The sequence below is a fragment of the Falco peregrinus genome, chromosome 4 (assembly GCF_023634155.1).
Source record: "Falco peregrinus isolate bFalPer1 chromosome 4, bFalPer1.pri, whole genome shotgun sequence".
In the NCBI taxonomy this organism is placed as follows: Eukaryota; Metazoa; Chordata; class Aves; order Falconiformes; family Falconidae; genus Falco; species Falco peregrinus.
This window is the reverse complement of record NC_073724.1, coordinates 120,704,617-120,728,466: the sequence shown is the minus strand read 5'-3', so window position 1 is coordinate 120,728,466 and position 23,850 is coordinate 120,704,617. Positions and strand designations below refer to the sequence as shown.

General features: G+C 47.6%; 2 protein-coding genes across 5 annotated transcripts; one reads left to right on the top strand and one right to left on the bottom strand.

The window, feature by feature from the left end:
• The first annotated feature begins 75 nt into the window (after positions 1-75).
• On the top strand, positions 76-23,514 carry LOC106112980 (uncharacterized). 4 transcript variants are annotated; one of them, XM_055802823.1, is made up of 4 exons: positions 76-179; positions 6,468-6,587; positions 7,483-7,608; positions 13,637-23,514. In XM_055802823.1, the coding sequence occupies exon 4, from the start codon at positions 21,081-21,083 to the stop codon at positions 22,185-22,187; it is 1,107 nt and encodes a 368-aa protein (XP_055658798.1). In that variant the 5' UTR covers positions 76-179; positions 6,468-6,587; positions 7,483-7,608; positions 13,637-21,080; the 3' UTR covers positions 22,188-23,514. The 4 variants fall into 4 exon arrangements, with proteins under 4 accessions (XP_055658798.1, XP_055658799.1, XP_055658797.1 ...); XM_055802824.1 differs by having other exon boundaries at positions 88-179; positions 6,404-6,587; XM_055802822.1 differs by lacking the exon at positions 76-179 and having other exon boundaries at positions 5,566-6,587.
• LOC129784356 (uncharacterized) lies at positions 1,406-5,567 on the bottom strand. Its single transcript, XM_055802826.1, has 3 exons — positions 5,489-5,567; positions 3,289-3,721; positions 1,406-2,252 (listed from the first exon to the last, which is right to left on the bottom strand). Exons 2-3 carry the CDS (start codon positions 3,693-3,695, stop codon positions 2,042-2,044), a joined length of 618 nt encoding a protein of 205 aa, XP_055658801.1. The 5' UTR covers positions 3,696-3,721; positions 5,489-5,567; the 3' UTR covers positions 1,406-2,041.
• Positions 23,515-23,850: the final 336 nt, after the last annotated feature.

The following is a 23,850-nucleotide window of genomic DNA, read 5'->3' as shown; positions in this document are numbered from 1 at the left end:
CGCGCTGCCCGGCGGGGCGGGGCCGGCGGGCGTGGGCGGGGCCAGCGGCGGCCCCGGCCCGGCCCCGGAAGGCGGGTTCATTTCCGGCCACGCGGCGCCCTGGGGAGTGGCGGCGGCGGTGCGGGGGTTCCCCGGCAGCCTGGAAGACTTTCGGGTCAAGGCGTGCGGCGGCGCGCTGGGTGAGCGGGCGGGCCCGGGCCTCGCCGTGGGGCAGCGGCCGGCCGGGGGGCCCATGGCGGGCCGGCGCTCGCGGCCTGGCGGTGGGCGGGACCAGGACCAGGACCGGCGGGGCTGCCGGCGGTTCTCGTCTCCCCGGCAGTGACGGTGGTCCGCGGGCTCCTCAGGGTGCTGCCTTTTTTTTTTTCTCGGAGCTGCGCCGCTACCTCAGCGAGGAGGCCAGGAGCGGCGGTGGGGCGCCCCACCCCACCCTCCTCCCCGTCTGCGGGGGTTTTGTCTTTCCCCCAGCCGGTGGCCGTGGCCGTGGCAGCGGGCTGGGGCTGCCGGCCCCCGCGGGCCGCAGAGGCTGCCTTGGGGCCTGCGGTCACGCTGTCGCAGGGCGGTGGCTCAGGAGCCTCTTCCCGCCCCTGCGGGCAAGGGAAAGGAATGATAGCCGGCAGCGGAATCCCCCCCACTCCCCCCCGCCCTGACTGCTGTCTTTCTCTAAAAAGTATTGCAAATGCCAAGCGCTTAGGTAGCGGGGAGGGTTGGGAGGCAGCAGCTCAGGTGTCTCGCTGCTCCTGTGTCGTGACAGTCAGCTCCTGGGCCAGAGCAGCCGAGGGGAAGAGGCCTTTGGATTCGCTTCTGAGCGGAACGGGGCTCTTTGTTTTTTCTTTGTACCTGCGTTCATCTGGAATTGTACGTTGACGCATCAGGGGGAGCTAAACTGAAGGCCAGTCTAGATGTTATTTTTCCATGTATGCCTTGTGCTTGTGGGTCGGACTGCTGACTGTGGAGGGATAACTTTTGTACTTGCTGAGGGCTCACGGGGCTCCGTGTGCCTGCAGCTTCCGAGTGCTGCGCTGCTGCTTGGGCAACAGCCGGGGAGGAATTGGTGGTCCCTCGTGGTTAGGCAGCCAGGCCTGCTGGGCGCTTAAACCAGCGTGTCCAGTCGGGTGGTATCATTTTTCTAGATTGTAAATGAGCCTGAGATTTAAACCCACTTACGTTTCTATATGGCGGTGTACTTTGTCAGAGAGCTCAGTCGCACTGACAGAGCTGGCACAGAGTTCCCTTGGGACTCCAGACTTGACTGTCTTGTTGAAAGGCTCGAGAGCCTGCTTTGGAAGTCACTTGGCAAGGCACAGCTTTGCCGTGATTTTGGTACCTGAATTCTGACTGTAATGCCAGTGCCACATGTTAGCCTTTCTCCGGAAGTTTTCAAAGCAGAATGAACATTAATAATTCAAAACAAAGTTGCAGGATGAAGTAACTGCAAGTCCTGCAAGTCTGACTGGGTACTGCTGCTGCGCATGTTACCTGCCTGTCTACCAATCGTTCCTGCCTCTTGTTCTGTTGTAGTAATTCCTTCAGGTAATGCGTTGGGCTCTAAATGTAGTTAATCTTGACTTCCTTCTGATCCCCCAAGATGTTACCGGTCTTTGCCTTCCTGTTGCCTTCACAGGCACGCGGTGACCTGGTTCAGGAATGGCACGGCGGCCGACCCCTGGCCGCGCGGTCCATCAGCTCACAGACACCAATGTGTGGATGGTAAATGGCGTTTATTGCTGAACGACGCGACACTATATAGCCTAGGTTTACAATGTCACTTCCGTCTGCTTACATCATAAACTAAAAGCTGTTGGCTGCTTGGAGGGGGGCCCTATGTTTCCATACAGCGTGAGATCTTCCGGCCGCCAGGCCCTACCTAGCAACATTTCCCGCCCCCCCCCCCCCCCATGCTTAACTAAACAGGCTAACATATACAAAGATAAGGCACACTGAGCAATTGGCACTTGGGAAACGACTGGGGGTAATGGAGTGTGGCTTGGGATATTTGGGGAGAGCCAGGGAGAATCGGGGGAAATACTGATCAAGTACACTTTTAAAGCAGTTGTTGGTGCTCTACAAACATGATGTTGACCCTTTCTAGCTGGTTCTGGACCCCCCTGCAGGGGCTGTATCGCCGTTGTCTGGACTCCACCGGTGCAGAGTCCTCAGATGCGGACAGGCCGCTTGCCAACTTGTCGTCTTCTCTTGTCACCAGGGTATACGGGTTACAGGGGTGTCCGATGATCCGGTACTGCAGATAAAAACTCACAGTTTTCATTAGTTTTATTCTGAAGGTCTGGCTTGATAGACTTAAGTGGACACCATTTGATTCTGTTATCTTTTCTGACCGCAGCATACCCTCGCCCTGTCAGAACTAATTTCCACCCTTGTTCCCACTCTCCTAGCTCATTTCTGATCATAACGTACGGACCTTCTTCTAGCGCTCGAGTGGCCCAGTGCTTCTGGGCAGGGCTATTCACCTTGTCTCCCCATGGGAACTGGTTTAAAGCTAATAGGGCTGTCGCTAATAAGCATGTCTGGTCCCTTGAGGGAATGGCGTTGGTAAAACCTTCTGGTTTTGCTAATACCTCTAATTTAGATTTCAGAGTTTGATTTGCTCGTTCGACTATGGCTTGTCCTGTACTATTATATGGGATGCCGTGTATCAGAGTAATACCCCATTTCAGAGCGAATGCCTGGGCTGATTTAGACACAAAATTCGGACCGTTGTCCGTTTTGATCTGATTAGGGATGCCAAGCCACGCCATGGCTGTTAGCCAATGTTGGATGGTTGCCTTAGCGTTGGTCTTAAGGTGTTGTGTCGCTACGATCACCCTGCTATATGTGTCTACAGTTACTGCTAGCCATGCTCGAGGTTTTAGCAATTGGCAGAGCGTAAAATCTGTCTGCCACACCTCGGAGGCTTTAAGACCTCTGGGGTTGACTCCGCTAGACCACAATGGTGCTTTTTGGCAGTGGGGACATGTAGCTACTATATGTTTCGCGTCAGTGGCCGAGATCCCACATCTCTTTGCTAACGCTTTAGCTCCAATGTGGAGGGACTCATGTAATTGGCGGGCATCTTTCAGTGTCCACAGCCCTTTTGCAGCGGCGTCTGCTTTGTCGTTGCCGATTTGGAAGAACCCTTTGATTGGGTTATGGCTGTTGACATGGATAACCGATATAGTGCCCTTTCGGGGAAAAAAGTGCTGCTTCTAGCATCAGAGCTATTGTGGATGTTGCCACACCAGGCCCTGACATGGCTAAGCAAAGCTTGGCCACAAACATTGAATCAGTTACTATGTTGAGATGTTCTGTTGGGTCAGACCGCACGCCAGCAATACAGCTGCTGCTTCCAGCTGTTGGACGGAGATCGCACGATCGGTCATTTTGACACAGTGCCATTCTCCTCCCGACTGCCATACTGCTGCCGCGGTTGAGGTCGCTGAGGATGCGTCTGTGAAGACCATTGGTCCCTGTTGGGGCCGGTCCATGATTTTCCGCGGAAGGTCGACGTCGACAATAGCTAGCATTTGAGTCCAGGGGGGCTTTGTGGCATACCAGACTTCCCCCCCAAATCTGGCGAGGGCTATAGCTAGATATTCTGACATTGCCACTGATTGTGCTGGGAGCTGTTTGTGAAAGGGCAGGTATATTCTGGCTGGCTCAATGCCCAGATGCCTTAGGGCGAGTTTTCTGCCTTTCATGATGAGGTTACCGAGGCACTCGACTCCTGGAGAGAAAGCACGTGACGTTTTCCCCAGAACTACCCATTGTATTGGCTGAGCTTTTTCAGGAGGGCCTTGGGCCAGCGCTCCGACTCCCCCCCCCTCCGTGAAATGCACATACAGATCGAGTGGTATAGCTGGGTTCCACCTGGCGAGCGTGTTTGATGACACCTGTTGTTCGATAAAGTCGAGAGAGTTTATTGCCTCTGTCATCGTCGGTTTTTTGTTCCCATGGGTGTTTCCCTTTCAAAAGATCGTACAGGGGGGCCATGATTTCGGGAGGGATCAGGACCACATTGCGGAGCCATTGCAAAGACCCCACTAACTGTTGCATATCATGGAGTGTTTTAACGGTTCTACGGATTTTTATTTGAGGAGGTGTTATATAAGGACTTGTGATTCCCATTCCCAAGAAACTGACACAGAGTCCTCTTTTAATTTTCGCACTCGCGATTTCAAACCCGTTTGTCTTGAGGGTTTCTGAAATTATTGTCACCAGGTGGTCTACCTGATTGCCTGATGGTGCGGCAATCAGAATATCATCCCTGCCCCATCAAAAATCAACCTACAAGTCTGTTTTATATCGAATGGGAGCAAATCATCCCCCCCAAAAACCCCATCTATGAGGGTGGAGACCATGGCAGAATTGAGTCCTTTGTCCGCGATTGCTTTAACAATCGCTTGTATATCCTTAGGGCTTAAGGGCGAATGAACCCTGTGTCCCCCGTCCGTCGCTCGGACCGGGAATGCTAGTGTGTCTGGTGGGGCCCAATCGGCACATGCAATTTGTATTTTTCTCCAATCAGTGAGCGTGATTTCTGTCCCCTTATGTCTTTCTTTTCCCGTGAGTGGTGATAATTTGGTCTTTGTATTTGCAAGCCAATTCTCCCATGCAGAGTCGGAGTCGGAGTCCGACTGACTGCTCACTTCCGGGTGTTGGTGGTGTGTGGTCGGGCTTCGGCCCCTCCCTTGTCTTGCATAATCAGGTGGTTCTTTCCCTTTCTGCCCGCCCCGCCTCCCGCTTGGGGAGGCGCCTGCCTTATAAGGACGGTTTTGGGGAGGGTCATTCTGATTGGCTTTCTGCCCCTCGCTCGTGATCTTTTCCCTTTTTTGGTCATGCCAATCACTCTTTTCCTTCCCATTCTCCTCCTCCCCTCTGTGTGCGCTTATTAACTCTAGCGCTGCCCCCCTGCTCCCGCCAGGGCGGTCTCGCCCCGCCCTTCCCCTTGCTGCTCGGCGCCATCTTGGGGCATATAGGGTGCTGGTTCAATCCGTGTATTTTCGGCCTCGGCTTTCGCCTCAGCACCACTGGCCTCTGCAGCCAGTTTGCCCCAAAAGGAGTTCGCCGAGGAGTCAGTGGGCGAGCTGAAGATGTTAGAGTCTTTCGGACGCTGAGTGGGCGCGTCACCTTTCTGTCGGCTTTGAGGGTCGACGGAACCCTCCTCAGCCGGGGGGCGTGAGGTACGCGTAGCCGCCCCAATTCCCACCCGCGGGGTGGTTAACAGACAATCCCTGGCAGCCTTCCAGGTCTCCTGCTCGTGTCTAGCTTTTTGGAGAGCCTGGACGACTTTCCCCCACGCTTTCAGATTTTCCCCGCTACCAGTAGACATCGTTTAAACGCATAAAGCGCGGGAACATTTGTCCCACGCATCTGGGTGGAGTATATCCACTGGCTGGTCAATGACCCCGAGCTCCAAAAGTCTCGCAACTGCGAGAGTAAAATCTTTAGGCTTACAGTCAGTACCCCACTGCTTATGCAGCTGTAATACGACCTTCGCAAGAGCTTCCATCCTCTTGGTTGGTCCGGGAGCGTCCTCCCCGCTGGGCTGGTCCTGCCGCTCCGGCCGCCGTTCACCCGACTCCAGGTGATTGTTCCCGGGTTTTGGCACCACTTGTTGCCTTCACAGGCACACGGTGACCTGGGTCAGGAACGGCACGGCGGCCGACCCCTGGCCGCACGGTCCATCGGCTCACAGACACCAATGTGGTGGATGGCAAATGGCGTTTATTGCTGAATGACACGACACTATATAGCCTAGGTTTACAATGTCACTTCCGTCTGCTTACATCATAAACTAAAAGCTGTTGGCTACCTGGAGGGGGGCCCTATGTTTCCATACAGCGTGAGATCTTCCGGCCGCCAGGCCCTACCTAGCAACACCTTCCTCGCATTTAAAAGGGCGTAGGAAGGCCAGAGAGACTGGGAGCCTCAGCTGTTTCGTGTGGAGAAGCTGTCAGCCTTCTATGAGAGCATGTAGCCAGCAAGCACGTAGTGGTGCTTTGATACCAAGCTGAGACCGCAGACTTCAATCTTCTTTGTGAAAAGAGATCACAAGGAAATGTGCTGATGTTGAAGGGGGAAGGGTGGCGGGGGAAGAGGTAGGAGGCAGCTTTCAACCAATTTTAGGCTTAACTCCTGTGTTCCTGAGAATGGTTCTGGGCTTTGAGGGGTTTGGTTTTGGCTTTTTGCCTTAAGTGCGTCTACCTTTCAGGGTAACGCTTTCTTGGAAGTTGTAAATGGTTCTTCTTGGACACCAAACCAAATCCCGTACCTGGGAGGGCCATTTAGCATGCTGCAGCATGCTTTTTATTCCCTGTAGGTCACTTGGCCCCAGCCGTGCACACTCTCCCAGTTTGGCACATTCTTACCCTGCTGGCTGAAAGATTCTGTCTTTTCACTTCCTCAGCTTGCCACAGGCCGTAACAAATGTGTGTTCATAGACCGCTTTCCTTGCTCATCACTGATTTCAGATTTGAGTGTCAATGCCATGGACGTAGCAGGAGAGCAGCAGCTGGACGTAGAGCACAATCCATTTAAACAACGCTTGGATAAAGCTGCCAGTCATGTGACTCCAGAAGCTGAGAGACACAGTAAGATGCTATTCTGCTTTTCTTGGATGGATGCTCTCATAGTCTTTCCATCACTGTATGCCTGCTGTGAGATTCATGGGAAAAAGGGACGGCTGAATTCAGAGCATTTTCAATGCCACAAACTCTTGAAGAGTGTATAGGACACAAATCTATTACACTGGCAGATCAGACAAGCTCCTGTTATACTCGGTACTTTTGCAAGGCAAGTCTTTGCCTAGTCCAGGGGTCCTCTGTGGGCTGGATACAGCCCCCCAGGGTCCTCAATCCGGCTCCCCGTATTTACAGAACCCCCTTGGGCCGCCACCCCCCCCCCCCCCCAGGGCGGGGGTTGGGGGTGGAAACCAAGCAGCCGCAGATGACTGCCTGCCACTTCATCCACGCACTGGCCCCCTGGTTAAAAAGTTTGAGGACCCTTGGCCTAGTCCTTCTGAAATTGCGACAAGGACTCCTGGATGCATTTCGGGAGTAAAGCTGCTGAGTGAATAGGCTTTTTCTACTAGAAATCAAGCAGCTGTTCTGGCAAAACTTGACTTTGGTTGCATCTTTAAATCCTGGTAGGCTGACAAATGGGGTGAGCTGGTTAGAGGAAAGGGCCTCCCTCTCTCCAGGGAAGGCTCCACTGATTTGACCCTTAAGCCTAAACTTGCATCTTCCTACGTTTACTTTGTGTGTGTTAATGCAGACCTGTTAAATTTTGGTTTTTATCAATTTCAGTTGATTTGTCAGTTAAAATTGGAGTAAGTGGTGCTTGGCTATACATAAACCTCTCCTCTCCACACTTTTTACGTGCTATGTCTAATGACTTACTGTTGTACTTCAATACACATCGGGAATGATTCTGGTAGTGTTGCAATCTAATGGTAATACTGCATTGTCTTCTCTTGTCTGTGAACAGAAGGGAATCAAGCCGACTGTCGCTGTTCCGCCAGGCAGGATGGACACCTGAACAGCTTCGGTCTCAATGCCCAAGCCTGGGCCCAGCCCAAGAAATGACTGGCTGCTTAAATAATTTGGCCATAAGGTATTGACTGGTTGTGTGGGAAGGCACCTAAACAATGCTGTCTGTTTTTTGTTTCAGTATGTCTGATCTATAATGGATTCTTAAACGTTGGGTGTTGCAGGAGGCTTGGAGGGGCTGTGCTGGTCCCTGGCCGGCAGGCCGTGCCCTGTGGCAGGGGCTGGGGTCTGCGGGTGGGCAGAGCTGCAGTGTGCAGGGGTGCAGCCCGTTCCCCACTTTGTCACTCTGCTGGCTGCTCCAAGGAGGCTGCTTTGAGCAGCACTTTCGCTTTTGTATTCCTCTTGCTGAGAGGCAATGTTTTACTTTTGTTCTCATGAGATTTTGTCACGTTAGCTTTAGGCCCGTTTCCCACTTATTAACTAAACCTGGACTGCGAAGGACTGGGGATGCCCTTTTCCCACCCCTGCCGTGATGTCACATGCAGCTTTTGTATGTACAGTCTCTGCTCTGTCATCCAGATTTTGAATGAAGATACTAAGCAGACTAAAGCCCAGGGCTGACCCCTGTTCAAATACTTGTCTTGTTTGACAGTCAGTCGTCGAGAATTGGGCTCCAAGTGCAGTATTTTATACACCCGTTCAAGCCACCCACCTTATGGTAATTACAGCATGACAGTATTTCCCTTGTTTGCTTATAGGGAAGTTGCATGGAATAGGGTTATGGGTCTTAAAAAATGTTAGGGTACAGCCCATCCCCTGCTTCCCTCTTCTTCACTGATCCAATTATCCTCTTAAAGGAATTAGAATGGTATGCCACTGTTGGCTCTTGGGGGAAAAAAAATGGTGACTGTTTTCTGATGGAGTGTTACTTTTTAGGTGCTTGTACGTCTGGTTTGGTGTCCCATTCCCCTACCCTGTGGTTCATCCTAGTATCTTCATATTGAGTTGAGGCTGACCAGTGTGTCCCTCACCGCTGCTCCTTTCGCTATAGGAGCAGGCAGATGGGGCAAGTAAGAAGCAGCGGTTAAAAGTGCCGAGCAGAGGATTTGGTTCTCCCTTTCCCAGCCATCCCTTTGATTTGCTTTGTGACTTACTCCCTGCTCCTTTATTACCTCTTCTTTAAGAAAAGATACGTATTTGCCACACTGCTGTGACGTTTTAATGAACCCACAGCTGCACAAAGCAGAACAAACGTAGCATAGATAGTTCTGTCATTCATTGATGTGCTTTAGGCAGGTAAAATGAAAGGAAGTTTACTCTGGAGACCTTTCTTCCCTAGTTGTTCAGCCTCTGGCACCACCACCTATCTATCGCCCATTTCAGTCCTACATCTCTTTTCAGGGTTGTGCAGGTTATCAAGGCAGATAGGTTGTGTGGGGTCTTACTTTCGAGCCTTGCTTCTTTGGAGGAGATGCCCTTGTCTGCACAAGGGTTGGGGCATGTGTCACTGTAGACGTCCACCAAGAGCTGGACACCTGGCCATCCTGACATGAGGTGTCTTGAAATAGATCCGTACCAGTCATGCCAGTCTATAAATGTGCAAGATATCAGGAAGAGCTGTAAGAAAGCAAATGCAGCGTAGTCGTGTATTCTGCACATACACACCACACACTGTGGTGTTCTAAAGCAGCCTTCTGCTTTCAGCCTCCCAGGCAACATTCCTTGTGCAGGACTGTGCCTTTTTGTGATGGTTCCCAGGCTCGTTCAGTCTTGTACTGAGCCCTTCTTTTATGGATGGATGGTTTTTCTATCGTAGGTGATAAACAGGGCTTGTATGTGAATCTAGGGCTGGAGTTTGACGGGTAATCTCAGTGGAGCAACAGTAGTGGGTAACGGGTAAACTGAAGCCAGGAAAGGCAAGAGCACGCCTGCAATTTCGGGCAGTGAGGGCTGTAAAGAGGCTGTGGAAGGACACTGGTGATGACTAATACGTTGTCCTCTCTAGATGCAGACTTGTGTGGTTTGCAGCAAAACAAAATAGCAGGTCAGCACAGGATACAGATGCATTTCCACAAGTCATGACGAAACGAGCGTTTTTGCCTTTACAATTAATTTATCAAAGCATTTCCAGTTCCCGTTTTGAGGCTAGAGGCTAATGATAAGTATCACTTCAGGAACACTACATGGTGCTCAGCTCAAATGACATTCAATTAGAAAAACAAACAAACAAAAAAACCCCAGCCCTGCAAAACCGGAGGAGTGGCTGTTTTGGCTGGAGAGTATTAAGCAACCTGGGAGGACAGCTGAGAACACTTTGTGTATGCTAAAGTAAACAAGAATTTTTGTTGCCAGTTTGGATTTGGAGAGTATACAGAGATGTTAATGCAACAAATCAGTCCTCAGTTCAGAACTTAGATGCTGATTTGCCTGGGGGACCCTCCTATACATTTTTTGTATTTAATCAGTGAAAACTGCTGGCTGGGAATTGATTTGGGGGAGTGTATCCAGAAACAGCCTTTCTCTGAAAGGCAGCGGTAACAGCAGTTCAGTAGAAAAGATAAACAGCCTGATGCTTTGATCCCAAGCATGCTTATAGGTGTCTTCTGACACTGAATATTGGTCTAAGACCCAGATTACTAGAAATGCTGTCCTTCTAGGCTTTAATAATAATCTAAGTGTTTATATAGGTTTTCTATTAATTAGGATACATAGGGGTGTTTATTGACCATTGAGAAAAAAGTCCAGTATTTATCAATCTTGCTGTGGTGTTGGCCGCTTCAGCTTGCTGGAATTTGCCACTTCTAATTTGAGGACAGAACTCCATGGTTCTCTATGCCTATTCCAAGAATTCATGAGGGAGAATAAAAGGTGTGTTGTTTTGGGGTGGGGGTTTTCTGTTTGGTTTGGTGGGCTTTTTTCGTTGTGATTTTTTTTTGTTTTGTTTTAAAAAACCAGCAACCGCCTCAGACACACTGTCATATCTTAGTCTTAGTCACCTCCTCATTTGCTAGTTCTGTGCAAACATGCTGCATTAAAATGCCAGTCTCTCTCGGTCTGCCCTTACGGAGCCAAGGCAGTTACGGCTGTGATTCCAAAGAGAGGCTATGTCCTTTATTTCATTTGTTTCCTATTAGCTGTAGCATAGTCACTGGACAGCACTGAAGGATGCTTTACTAAATATCCTGTCCTGTTTTTATTTACCCAAATGCCTTAACGGCACAGAAACCATTAGGAACAGCCTTCAGCAATAAGTACTTAGACCCTGTTCAGAGCTTTGAGCACAGTCACGTGAATTATCCGCTCTGTTCCTCTGTGCTCTTCAAATTTCAGTTTTCAGAGTAATTGTGGAATGTTATCAAGTACATTTTGGAGCGATTTCCAGGCACTGCTTTTGGAGCCCATGACGAACTGCAAATGTAAAATAATGCCTCCTGCGCCGCTCATCTGCATGGGAAGCTGTGGGAGCAGCACTAAGCGAGGGTTGAGGGCAGGGGGCTTGAGGCTTCTACTTCTTGCCTACAGGTAACAAGCCTGGCCCCAACCAGGGACTGGGGCTCTGTGGAGGAGTTTTCCCTGCCTGCCGCGTCCGGTTCCCATGGCTTCTGGGGCGGGACGGCTTCTGCAGCTCCCTCTGTGCTGATGCTGCAGGCAGCAGCTGAACCAGCCCCGGCCTGGAGCCTATAAAGAGGATCGGAAAAGCGTACTGAGTTTTCCGATGTCCCATCCCAAGCTAGGTGCCCCCTCGTTTTTGGACCAAGGACTCTGAGGGTCTGTGTGGAATTCTTTACAGTTTGAGCCCCCTGTGACCAAACGTGGTGATGACCCCGCTTTATTGAGACGAAGGATGGCTGGTGCTAACTAGTCATGTGCAGAACTTCCTGTGGGAGTTAACATGGGCATAGAGAGTTCTTTTCTTTAATCCAATGCTTGGTGGCACCAACTGCTTTAATTTTGACTTAAATGAGACCAGGCAGTTAGAAGGCAAACTGCAGCGATGTTCCACTTCCAAGCAAAGCATTTGGTGTGTTCGCTTTTTAAAAAAACTGAACAGGCAGTATAAATGAAGTAAGCAAGCTGAACTGTAAAACAAAAAATAAAAAAATAATAATAACAATCAGTGAAACTGTGTGTACCCTCTAGAAATTCAGCTAGCTAACATACCAGTGGGTGAGTTTTGTGCATTTTTTCTTGGTGGAAAAATATTTCTGCCGTCTGAGCCCTGAGGGTGGCACTGATAGCAGGGAGAGGCAGTTTCTGTCACTGTGCAGGAGGGTGATGCTTCTGCTTTCCTGGCTGGGTTTGGTAGTGCCGTCGGTGGTGATTGTGTGGCTCTACCAAGATCAGTCATTTGAAATGTTGCCACTTGTTATGTATACTTGGTGGCTCTGGCCTGGTGGGACATGCTGTGTGACAGGCCATCAAGACCATGTGTCAGACTGGTTATGCCTTTACTGGTGGCTATAGACAAAATCAGAGGGCAAGTGCTGCTCTTCACATTCACTCTTTCCACCTTCCAGTAGTTTTTGCAGGCTCTGTGAGAGAGCACCCAGATGTGTTTGAAACATCTGGGAATGAAGCAGACATGGCTTTGTCACCTCCGTCAGGATCTCGGAAGGGGAAAATAGCAAGAGAAGCTACTAAACCCCCAGCAGAATTGGGACAGGGGAGATGGGAGCTCCCAACAGAGCTGGATGTGTGGGAATTGCCTGCCAGACAAGTACAGAATAAAAGCTACATGTGAAGCAAAGACACCGTAAGGTGAGGAGTGTGTGAAGGGCATGTTTGTATGGAAAAGAGCAGTCTGAAGGCACAAAAGGAAAAATGGTTGAACACAAGGGTAAAATAAAGGAAAGCATAAAGCAAAAGCAAGAAAACAAAAGTAGGTAATGATTTTTTGGAGGAGAGTGTGTGTGTGTGAATCCCAAGCCTTAGGAATAACCTGCAATTTCTAAAAAGCCACCCCCAAAAAGGGCAGGACAGGGGGAGGAAAAAAAGAGACTGTGGTCTAGGAGAAACACGTGAGAACAGCAAAGAACCTGGAAAGGGCATGAGGTTTAACAAAACTTTGAGGTGCCACTAGCAGCAGGAATGTCCACTGCTAGCCTGTATAAATGCGTGATCTAGTGACACGGCCTCTCCTCTTTCTCCTCTCGGTCCCTGTGCTCCCCTAATAAATCTGCCTAGTCTGGGCTCTGCTCCTGCCCCATCGCTGGGGTGTTTGTGCTGTGGCCGGGCTGAAGGGTCCTTAGTTTCTATTGTGCTTGTGGCGGTTCACTATGGTACAAATAATGAATATAAGCTAATTGTTAATGTAAGCTATGTTGTCAATGGGAGGCTGAGTGGGAGAGGAAATTGACTTATAAAGTAAAGGTTTTCAAAGAAAATATTTACCAAAGAGTTCTCTCTATTGATGTGTTCCATGCCTTGGAAATGGGGAATGACTGTTAAAGAAAAAGTGAGTAAAATAAGCATAAAAAAAAAAAGAACTAAGTGGTTACTGTGCCACGTGCACGCTATTGCCAAACAAAGAACTTCAAACTTGATGACAAAGCTGTATATAAGCTTGCATGATGAAATCCGAAGCTGGATAAACACAGCTTGGTTTTCGTGTATAGTTTCATGCCTGTAATCTGTCCAGCATCATAAAGATCTTAAAGCTGAGCCAAGTTTTCTGAGACCTTGGGTGAGTTATAGTTTCTGAGGGAAACTATGCAAAAAAGGATAGGCTTTCATGCCAAAGCAGACAAAAGTTATGGTTTTGACTGTGTTATGCTTCAAGTTTGGGAATTAAAAGTCTAAGCTCAAAGTAAAATAAAACTCAGAGACTTCTGGCCAACAAAAGAAAAAGTTAACTGGAGCCGCTGCTGGCTTGCTGCTTTGTTTTCGGTTTTGTGGGGTTTTTCTGTTGTGACAGTCTGTAGTCTGCCCTTGTGGGGTTTTTTGTTTTATTTACCACATTGTCATAAATGAAAATGGAATACAGATTCTGTTCTGCCTCTTGTTTTCTTGTTAACAAACATCTGGAGACTCTGCTTCTGTAATAAATAAGCCTTAGCAAGTAGGTCTTGCTCTGCACTCTTGGGAGTGCTTATATTAGTGCTGGCTCTGCTCTAGAGGAGGAAGACAGCTCAACTTGTGTTTTCCCGTTGCAGGTGTTGTCCTGGAGAAGGCCATGCATAAGTGCATTCTGAAGCTGTTGAAGAGCCATATTGAGGCGATGTTGAAAGAGTTTGATACTGCAGATGGTTCTTGGAAACAACTGAAGAAAAACATTCAGTTGGTACGGCAGAGGAATCATCAGGAGCTGGGCGTGTTTGTTCCAACACCAGACTTCGTGGATGTTGAAAAGATTAAAGTCAAGTTTGTGACCATGCAGGTGAATGTATTCACCTGAAAAGGAAGTCATGCTGCTGCTGAGAGTTTGCAAATTGATTTATACTGTTACGGAGAATAACTTGGGTATGGTGCTTCTTGTGGTTCAAGGTCACTGGTTTTTTTTCTAAACCTGGGGTTGTATTTTGGTGGAAGAAATCAGACCACCTGATTCTGCAGATGTCACCTTCTTCTGGAGCTCTTGTAGCATCTCTTTGCCCTTTTGAGAGGGATTCTTTCTCTCTGCTTCCTTCCTGATATCTCTGCATCTGGCAGCGCATCTTACAAATTCAGTGTGAGGCAGAGTTGTGAAGCAGCTTAAAAAAAACAACAACAAAAAAACCCCAAACAACAAACGACCAGCTTTGCTTAACTGTAGGCTTTTGAAATTGGCTGTCAGAAAGTCTGTCCTATAAGCCTAGAATTTGACATTGGTTCTATGATGACTACAAGAGCTCTGTGTTGATGGGTGGAGGAAAGCAGCCCCTGGTCCAGTATTTTTGACTTGCTGTGCCTCTGAATGTTCTCATTTGGACACTTTCTTTCTGTTTTTGCAAGAGAAATAACATCTATTTCGGTGCTGTGGCAAGAGTCCAAAAGTGACCTTGAAATGTAGATGGTGAAATGGAACCACAGACCAGTTAAGACCAGCTTGATTAGTCAGTGGCACAATTAAAATGCTGTGCTGGATGGCATGAATTCATAGGTGCAGCTCTGTTGCCTGACATCTTATCATGCACTGCTGTGGTAGGTCACGAGCTAAGGTGAAGCAATGCCGGTGGTAGTGGGAGATTTTTTTTCCCTAAGCAAGTATAAGCTGCTGCAGGTGGTTGGCAGTTTTCTTTCAAGCACTGAATCTGCAGCTGGGTCCTGTGCCGATCAGGATGCTTGCTTTCTTTCAAGATTTGAGAGAATGGTGAAAGCTTCTGGCTGTAAAAGACGCCCCAGGCACTTCGGCAAGATTTGGGCAGGAGCTTAGACCTGGCTTATTTCTGTGCAAAATCCTGCGTTTTACAACGTATTTAGGAATCTTTGCCAAAGTGCTGCAAACTTTTTTTTCCCCTGTTGAGTACTTCCAATGTGCAAAAGTTCTTAGTAACTTCTTAGTAACTAATGCAGTGCTGTGTTGTGGCTCTGGCATGAGAACAATGTTGATAGCGCACTGATGTTTTTAGTTGTTGCTGGGTGATGTTTATACTAAGTCAAGGACTTTTCAGTTTCTCAAGCCTTGCCAGCCAGAGGGCTGGAGGGGCAGAAAACGTTGGGAGGGGACACGGCCAGGACAGCTGGCCCAAACTAGCCAAAGGGAGGTTCCATATCACGGGGCGTCCTGCTTGGTACATGAACTTGGGGGTGTGTCGAGGTTTAACCCCGGCCAGCAACCAGGTACCACGCAGCCGCTTGCTCACTCCCCCTCACCCAGAGGGATGGGGAGGAGAATCGGAAAGGAATGTAAAACTCAAAGGTTGAGGCAAGAACAGTTTGATAGGTAAAGCAAAAGCCGCACACACAAGCAAAGCAAAACAAGGAATTCATTCACCGCTTCCCATGGGCAGGCAGGGGCTCAGCCATCCCCAGGGCAGCAGGGCTCCATCACACGTAACGGTTACTCGGGAAGACAAACGCCATAATGCCAAATGTGCCCCCCTTCCTCCTCCTTCCCCCAGAGTTTATATACTCAGCGTGACGTCATACGGTATGGAATACCCCTTTGGCTAGTCTGGGCCAGCGTCCTGGCCGTGTCCCCTCCCAGTTTCCCATGCCCCTCCAGCCCTCTCACTGGCTGGCAAGTTGGAAGCTTTACTGATATCAGCCAGCAGTAGGTCGTTCCACTATGGTGTCTCTCCGGTGTGTTCCCTTAGGGAGCGACTCTTTGGGACAAAGCTAACCTCAGGTGTCCGATTGCCTTTCAAAAACTAGTCCTGAGACCTCTCTTAGGACAAGCGACATGTGCCTGTGACAGGACCGGAGGAAAATGAGCCTAGCTCCAGATGTATTTGTGTCGGATAATATAAGCCAGTAGCAGTTTATTAAAGGGATACTTTGGTCTTTGAAGGAAATGTCCTGAATTATTTCAGTCTAATCCTTCATTTACAACTTAATTCCCTAAATAGGGAATTCGTGAATTCCTAGTGCTTGTGAGGTACAGAAATGGACAAATCATTCTCTCTGTGTTACTGGCCTTCCAAATTGCCATAGGTCCCACAGCCTGGACTGTCTCCTCAGGCAACCTTGGTTTTCAGGAAAAATATTAAAGCGGTATCTGGAACAGAATTCTGTCAGGATTCCGTGAAGATAATGGTGTTTCTTGGCACCTGCCTCTAAAGAGCAAACCTTTGTACTTTACTGTCCAATTACCTTAAAAAAAGTATCGAAGTTGGAATAAGGCCAGCTTGTGTATGAGGTAGTGCTGAACACTGAGAACGAATGCCTCTGTTCAGCGTAAAGAGAAGGATCTGAAAATACTTGGAAGGAATAAGAGAAGAATGATTTAATTTCATCTGGAACTCCAGATACTCTTGTGTGTACTTCCTGCTGTCTGTTGGATGGTGAGAGGGTACAGCTACAGTGGCTGTTGCAGAGGTCCCCTTGTCCATGGTATCGTGTTCCTTCCAGCTGCTTGTGGGACCATGACATGGTAGAGAGGTGGTGGTTGCCGCAAAGCTCCGTTGCCCAATCCTGCAGGCACCTTTGAGCTGCCTGTGGGAACTGGATGGGGTGTAGATCAGGTAGATGGTGCGGCGCCCTCTTTGCCCATGGCTGTGGGCACCTTCTTCTGAACTGAGGAATGAAGACACACTGCAGGTAGCGCGTGTGTTACTGGGATCCACTCTTCCACGGCTGCATGTTGCTTCCCTTTTCCTGAGGGACCCTGGCATGGTAGAGAGGTGGTGGTTGTTGCTGCAGAGGTCCCTTTGTCGCAGGCTGTGGGCACCTTTGAGCTGCCCGTGGGAGCTGGGTGGCGTATAGGCAGGGTGGGTGCTCTAGCTCTGCCCTTGTCCATGTACGAAGGCACCTTCTGGCTGTCTGTAGGATGTCGGGGTACAGGTACGGCAGGCCCTGCGGTGCTCCCGTTGTCCATGTGTGCAGGCACCTTTGAGCTGCCCGTGGGAGCTGGGTGGCGTACGGGCACGGTGGGTGCTGTAGCCGTCTTTTTGCCCACAGTTGTGGGCACCTTCTTGTGGACTGTGGAATGAAGACACACTACAGGTAGCGTGTGTGTTACTGGGATCCACTCTTCCACGGCTGCGTGTTGCTTCCCTTTTCCTGGGGGACCCTGGCATGGTAGAGAGGTGGTGGTTGTTGCTGCAGAGGTCCCTTTGTCGCAGGCTGTGGGCACCTTTGAGCTGCCCGTGGGAGCTGGGTGGCGTATGGGCAGGGTGGGTGCTGTAGCAGTCTTTTTGCCCACAGTTGTGGGCACCTTCTTGTGGACTGTGGAATGAAGACACAGTACAGGTAGCGTGTGTGTTACTGGGATCCACTCTTCCTCGGCTGCGTGTTGCTTCCCTTTTCCTGGGGGACCCTGGCATGCTCGAGAGGTGTTGTTTTTTGCTGCAGAGGTCCCTTTGTCGCAGGCTGTGGGCACCTTTGAGCTGCCCGTGGGAGCTGGGTGGCATACGGGCAGGGTGGGTGCTGTAGCCATTTTTTTGCCCACTGCTGTGGGCACCTTCTTGCTGGCTGCTGGATGGTGATGGGGTGCAGGTAAGTGGGTCTTCTGATGCTCCTGTTATCTATGGCTGTGGGCACCTTTGATCTTTCTGTGGTACCTGGATGGGGTAGAGATAAGGTGGGTGGCACAACAGTTGCATTGCCCACCTCTGTGGGCATCTTGTGGCTGTCTCTGTGGTCACGACTGGCTATTGATACGCTTGGTGTTGTGGAGCCTCTCAGTGTTTGCTTGCCCATCTGCTCCTCTGCCATTTTGGTCTGGTGCAGCCCTCTTTATAGCCGTGTGGGCCCAACCGTATCACGATCCACTCTGCACGGTTGACCAGCATAGGCAGTTGGCCCCCTGTGACATCGCCGTGACACGACCAGTGCTGGGCCAGGGCCTTGTTTGTGTCCCAGCCCTCAGCTTCCTAGGGGAGAATTCTGTGGAGCTCCCTTTGCCCATGTTTTGGGGGCGCTCCCTGCAAGTCCGGGGTGGTGTAGAGGGGCAGGGCTGTCTTATCTGTCCTTTGCAGTGTTGAGAGCTCTCTCCCTGAGTGAGAAGGTGGGAGACCACAGGAATGTGCCATTGTGTGGTAGTGCTCTTGTCATCAATTTGTTAATAAGTTAAGATTCATTGACTTTATTTGATTGATTAATTGATTTTATAAAATCATTTTATAAAATAGAAAAATAGAAGGATAAGAAATGTTTTTAATGAAACTTATAGTTGTACAGTAAAAGCTGCTATGAGATCTTCTGTACGTCTTGTACCAAGGCTAGAAGAAGGGGCTAGAACCAGTGTTAAAACTCAGGTGATAACTTTAGGGTTTGAAAGGTTTCTTTGTGTTTGACCAGTCTTCTGTATGTAGAGGCGTCTTGAAATGTCAGAATATGAGATTAATGGAAACCGGGGAGAGTCGACTGGAACAGCTTGTAGTTACCTGCCAAGAAACCGTGAACTTTAGTAAAAGGTGATTCCGGCAGGGGGAGATCGCGACCACCAACTCATATACCACCTACCCAGATCGTACCCCAGACCCATTTCTAGACCTTTCTAAGCTCTACTGCGCAGAATCGGATATAGGAGGAGAATATGTTAATGATTTATGGGAAATATCATGGTTATGCATGAATATTTAATGAACATGTATGAATAAGTTCTATATATGGAATCTGATTTTGAGACCTGGCGTGCGTTGATCGTGAGAGGACTCGCTCACGCACCCGGCCATCAATAAAGAAGTGTCTGCTTATCTACATCACATTGGTGTCGATAAGTTCTTCATTCCGAGATTTCGGTAACAGTTTTGGCACCCCAGATGGGACCTCGCTGAAGGAGACCGGAGGAGTCGGGGACCTGATCGGTTCCAGCCGGCACCGAGGATTTCTCGGGGATACCCATCGATCCCCGATCCGTAAGGCTCTTGGCGACGTTCCCTGGATTTTTGGTAAGACACTTCTTTTTTTAATTGTAGTAAGTGGGTTGGAGTCCCACTAAAGTAAGTAAGTGCACTAGAGGAAGTGAGTAGGAGTCCCACTATAATAAGTGTATGGGAAGGAGTGGGATGGAGTCCCACCAGTGGGTTGGAGTCCCACTGAGTAAGTCTGCCTGTCAGAGGCGGTGAAAGAGCTGCGCAGGGTAGGACTAGGACTCTGCCCGTAAGACATAAGCGAAAGCTGTTGCAGGGTTGGACAAAAGTGTAGACAAGAGAAACTATATGCTATAGTGTTCTCTAAGGTAGTGCCTCTAACAAGAAGTTAGAAGAGGTTTTTGGGGTTTTTTTTGTTGTTTTGTGAGTTTGTGTATTAAGAAGAAAATGAAGAGGTATAATATTGTGTTATAGGTTTGTTTAAAGTAACTGTGGGAAAGTGTGAGTGTGGCTGTAAGGGTGAGACGTGTAATTGAGAACGAAAGCGAGTGTGGAGTGTGGATCCGCGGACCGGAGTGACAGAGTTGAATAATTGTGTATTGTACTGTGAGTAATTACACCATGGCAGCTAAGTTAACTCGGTTGTTTAAAAGTCAAAGCATGGGCAATCTTGCTGTAAATGACAAAATCCCGAAAAATTCTTTGTTGGGATGTTTATTGGCACATTGGGGAAATTTACAGGATGATCTGCAAAAGAGCCAGATGATTGAGTATTGTAATAATTTGAGTACTGTAATAATTGGTGGCCTTTGTATATATTGGATGATCAGGAAAAGTGGCCCACGAATGGGACACTGAATTATAACACTATTTTGCAGTTAATGCTGTATTGTAAAAGAGAAGGGAAATGGAATAAAATGCCAGATGTGGATTTCTTTTTTTTAAGACAAAGAAAGGATTGGCAGGATGAATGTAAGCTAATTATTAGAGATAATTTGGTAATGGCTATAACTTGTGATAATAAGAAAGTGGAAAAAAATGTTGTTTAAATTGTGAGGTTGGGAGTGGATACAGGAGCGACATTTTTTTTATTAAATACCTGTAAAGGAAAAACTGGAACAAAACCAGGCCATTCCTGCAACCCCTGGATTTGAAATTTGGAAATAAGATAATTACACCTGAATTTTTGTATGTACCAGAATGTCCGATACCCTTCTTAGGAAGAGATTTGTTATCCAAATTAAATGCACAGATTGTTTTTGACGAAGGAGAACTTTTCTTGAAAATACCCGAGTCAAAAACGGGAGAAATCCTGATGATACAAGAAAAGGTAAAGGAACAAGAAATTCCACCGGAAGGTGGATTTGGCAGTGATCCCTACTGTATGGAAACAAATATTCCTGGTAAATTGAAACTAGCAAAACCTGTTAAAATAGATTTGAAGGAAGGCGCAGGAACCGTGAGAATTAAACAATATCCAATCAAACCAGAAGTGAGACAGGAATTGAAGAAATTGACTGATAAATTTTTGGAGTATAAAATTTTGGAAGAATGTGAATCTGAGTATAATACTCCTATTTTACCAGTCAGAAAACCCTCGGGTGAATAGAGACTGGTACAAGACTTGAGAGCAGTAAATCAAATAGTTAAGGATATTTATCCTGTAGTAGCAAACCCTTATACACTGTTAACAGCATTGAGGGAGAATGATCAGTGGTTTATAGTGCTTGATTTAAAAGATGCTTTCTTTTGTATACCTTTGGAAAAGGAAAGCAGAAAACTGTTTGCTTTTGAATGGGAAAATCCTCAAACTGGGCGAAAGATGCAGTTGACATGGACTAGATTACCCCAAGGATTTAAAAACAGTCCAACTATTTTTGGCAATCATTTAGCAAAGGAATTTGAAATCTGGAAACAGGATAAATCAAGACCTGGGCATTTACTTTTACAATATGTGGATGATCTATTGATTGCTACAGAAGAAAGATTTATTTGTATACAGGTGACTATTGACCTTTTGAATTTCCTGGGACTAAATGGGTATAAGGTATCCAGGAAGAAAGCCCAAATAGCCTGCCAGACTGTGATATATCTCGGCTTTGAGATTTCAAAAGGACAACGACAATGAGGAAAAAATCGCAAAGAAGCTATTTGTGGTGTACCTGAGCCGAGAAATATTCATGAACTCAGAGCATTTTTGGGCATGACTGGGTGGTGTCGCCTTTGGATCATGAACTATGGGCTAATAGCTAAACCGCTGTGCGAGGCCCAAAAGAACTCTCCCTTTGTATGGGGCCCACAACGACAAAAGGCTTTTGTAGAGTTGAAACGTGCCCTAATGTCTGCACCTGCCTTGGGACTGCCGGATCTAACCAAAGATTTCCAGCTGTTTGTACATGAAAGACAACACCTTGCACTGGGCGTGTTAACCCAGAGGACAGGAAGCTGGAAACGACCAGTCGGATATTTCTCTAAACAACTGGACACAGTGAGTAAAGGGTGGCCAAACTGCCTTCGAGCAGTGGCCGCAACAGTGATGCTCATACAAGAAGCTCGGAAATTGACTTTGGGAAGAACAATAACAGTCTATGTTCCACACATGGTGATAACTGTCCTAGAACAGAAGGGGGGACATTGGCTGTCCCCCAGCCGAATGATGAAATACCAGGTGGTATTGACTGAACAGGATGATGTGATTCTAAAGACAGCTAACCTGGTAAATCCTGCAGTGTTTTTAAGTTCCGTACAGGAAGAAGGACGACTGGAACATGATTGCTTGGCTACCATCGAGTATGTTTATTCCAGTCGTGAAGATCTGAAGGATGTGCCATTGGAGCGACCAGACTGGGAATTGTATACTGATGGAAGCAGCTTTATGGAACAAGGAGTCCGATACGCCGGATACGCGGTAACAACAGAGGCTACAGTTATAGAAGCAGGAGCACTGGCGAGTACCACATCAGCCCAAAAGGCAGAACTCATCGCTTTAATTCGAGCCTTAGAGGTAAGCAAAGACAAGAGAGTAAATATCTGGACTGATTCAAAATATGCCTTTGGGGTAGTGCATGTCCATGGAGCTTTGTGGAAAGAGAGGGGGTTATTGTCCTCTCAAGGATCAAACATTAAGCATCAAACAGAAATTGTACGATTATTGCAAGCAGTTCAAAAGCCAGATCAAGTAGCAATCATGCACTGTAAGGCACACCAGATTGGGAATACAAAAATGATAGCTGGGAATAATTTAGCTGATAGAACAGCAAAAAAAGGTAGCAAAGAAAGAAGCATTGCAAATGGCAGTAATTCCTTCTAAAGCAGTAACCCTTCCTAGGGAAAAACCGAGATATTCAGAGGAAGATGACAAATTGGGTCAGTTATTAAATGCTAAGAAAAACTTAGCTGGATGGTGGATAACTCCTAATGGACAAGTAGTAATTCCACCTCTTGTGATGAGAGAGGTAATTCAAACGAGACATCAAGAATGTCACTGGGGGGCAGAAGCCTTAGTAACATCTTTACGAAAGCAAGTAATACCAGTTAAAATGTTGGGAATAGTAACTGCATAGTAACTGCAAAATGTGAGGTATGTTTGAAAAATAATCCAACGATTAAGAAGAAGGTTCAAATGGGTAGGCTGAAGTCTGGTACAGAACCTGGAGATTACTGGCAAGTAGATTTTTCAGAGTTGCCTAGATACAATGGGTACCGGTACATCTTGGTAGGGGTTGATACTTTTACAGGATGGCCAGAAACCCTTCCCTGTCGCACCACCCAAGCAAAAGAGGTTGTAAAGTGGTTATTACAAGAAATAATTCCAAGATTTGGAGTTCCTATTGGAATTTCCTCTGACAGAGGTCCACGCTTTGTTGCTGAAGTAGTCCAAAGTGTTAGCAAAGTATTGGGTATTAATTGGGATTTACATGCGTCTTGGAGGCCACAATCTAGTGGGAGAGTGGAAAGGATGAATCAAACTTTGAAACGACAAATAAGTAAAATTTGTCAAGAAACCAGTCTAAAGTGGCCTCGGGCGCTTCCATTGGCATTATTATGAATCAGGGTACAGCCAAAGAGTGGAACCTCAGTCAGTCCTTATGAATTATTATATGGAAAAACATATGAGTCTCTAGAACCAAATCTAAACATACATGTAAAAGGAAAACAAGATGCGTATAACTATTTGCTTTTTCTAAGGAAAACTTTGGCTGCAATTTGGAGTGCAGTAATTTGGAATAGACCTTTATTCCAGGAAAATTCAGTGCGTGATTTCCAACCAGGAGACTATGTCTATGTGAAGACCTGGACCTCCGAACCTTTGCAGGAGCACTGGAGAGGACCTCTTCCAGATACTGTTAACCACTTTTACAGCTATCAAGATAGCAGAATCAGACGCTTGGATACATTATACTCAAGTGAAGAAAGCATCTACTCCGTGGAAGATTGTCAATCGTGACCCAGAGACTTTAAAATTGACACTGAAAGATGTCTAATTTTTATATTGGATTTTATTTTGGTCGGTAGTGTTGGTGGGATCATGGGCTGACTTGGTGGACAGGAACAAAAGACAAATAGAAACAGAACAAGTAATTGACATTCCCAAACAAATGGCTGAGGAAAATTTGATGGTAGGATTGATTAAAGAATTTGCCAATTTACAAAATGGCACGCAGATCGCTGCTTGTTTGCCAATACCGAGGGCAGTAGGTGAATCTATTCCATGAGGAATTTTAACCATGAATCTGACCAATCTGGAATATAAAAATGAGACGACCTATTGTGAACAAAGGCCAGTAACTCAATGGTATGAACAAGTAAAGGTTATTAGAAAACAGTGGAAGTCACCAGGTAAAGAAACAGATTGTAAAAAAAAACAAAAAAAAAACCAAAAAAAAACCAACCCAAACAAACTATTGAATTATGATTTTATAACAGGATCCCGACCTAGTGCCATAGCTTGAGTTCTTCCTGGGGGTCCAAAT

Excerpts from the sequence above, each read along its gene's own strand:
- LOC129784356 (XM_055802826.1), bottom strand. The coding sequence starts at position 3,695 with ATGAAAGGCAGAAAACTCGCCCTAAGGCATCTGGGCATTGAGCCAGCC. Across the intron at positions 2,253-3,288 it reads CAACAGAACATCTCAACATA|TTTTTATCTGCAGTACCGGA; the intron begins GTAACTGATTCA and ends GAAAACTGTGAG.
- LOC106112980 (XM_055802823.1), top strand. The coding sequence starts at position 21,081 with ATGACTGGGTGGTGTCGCCTTTGGATCATGAACTATGGGCTAATAGCT.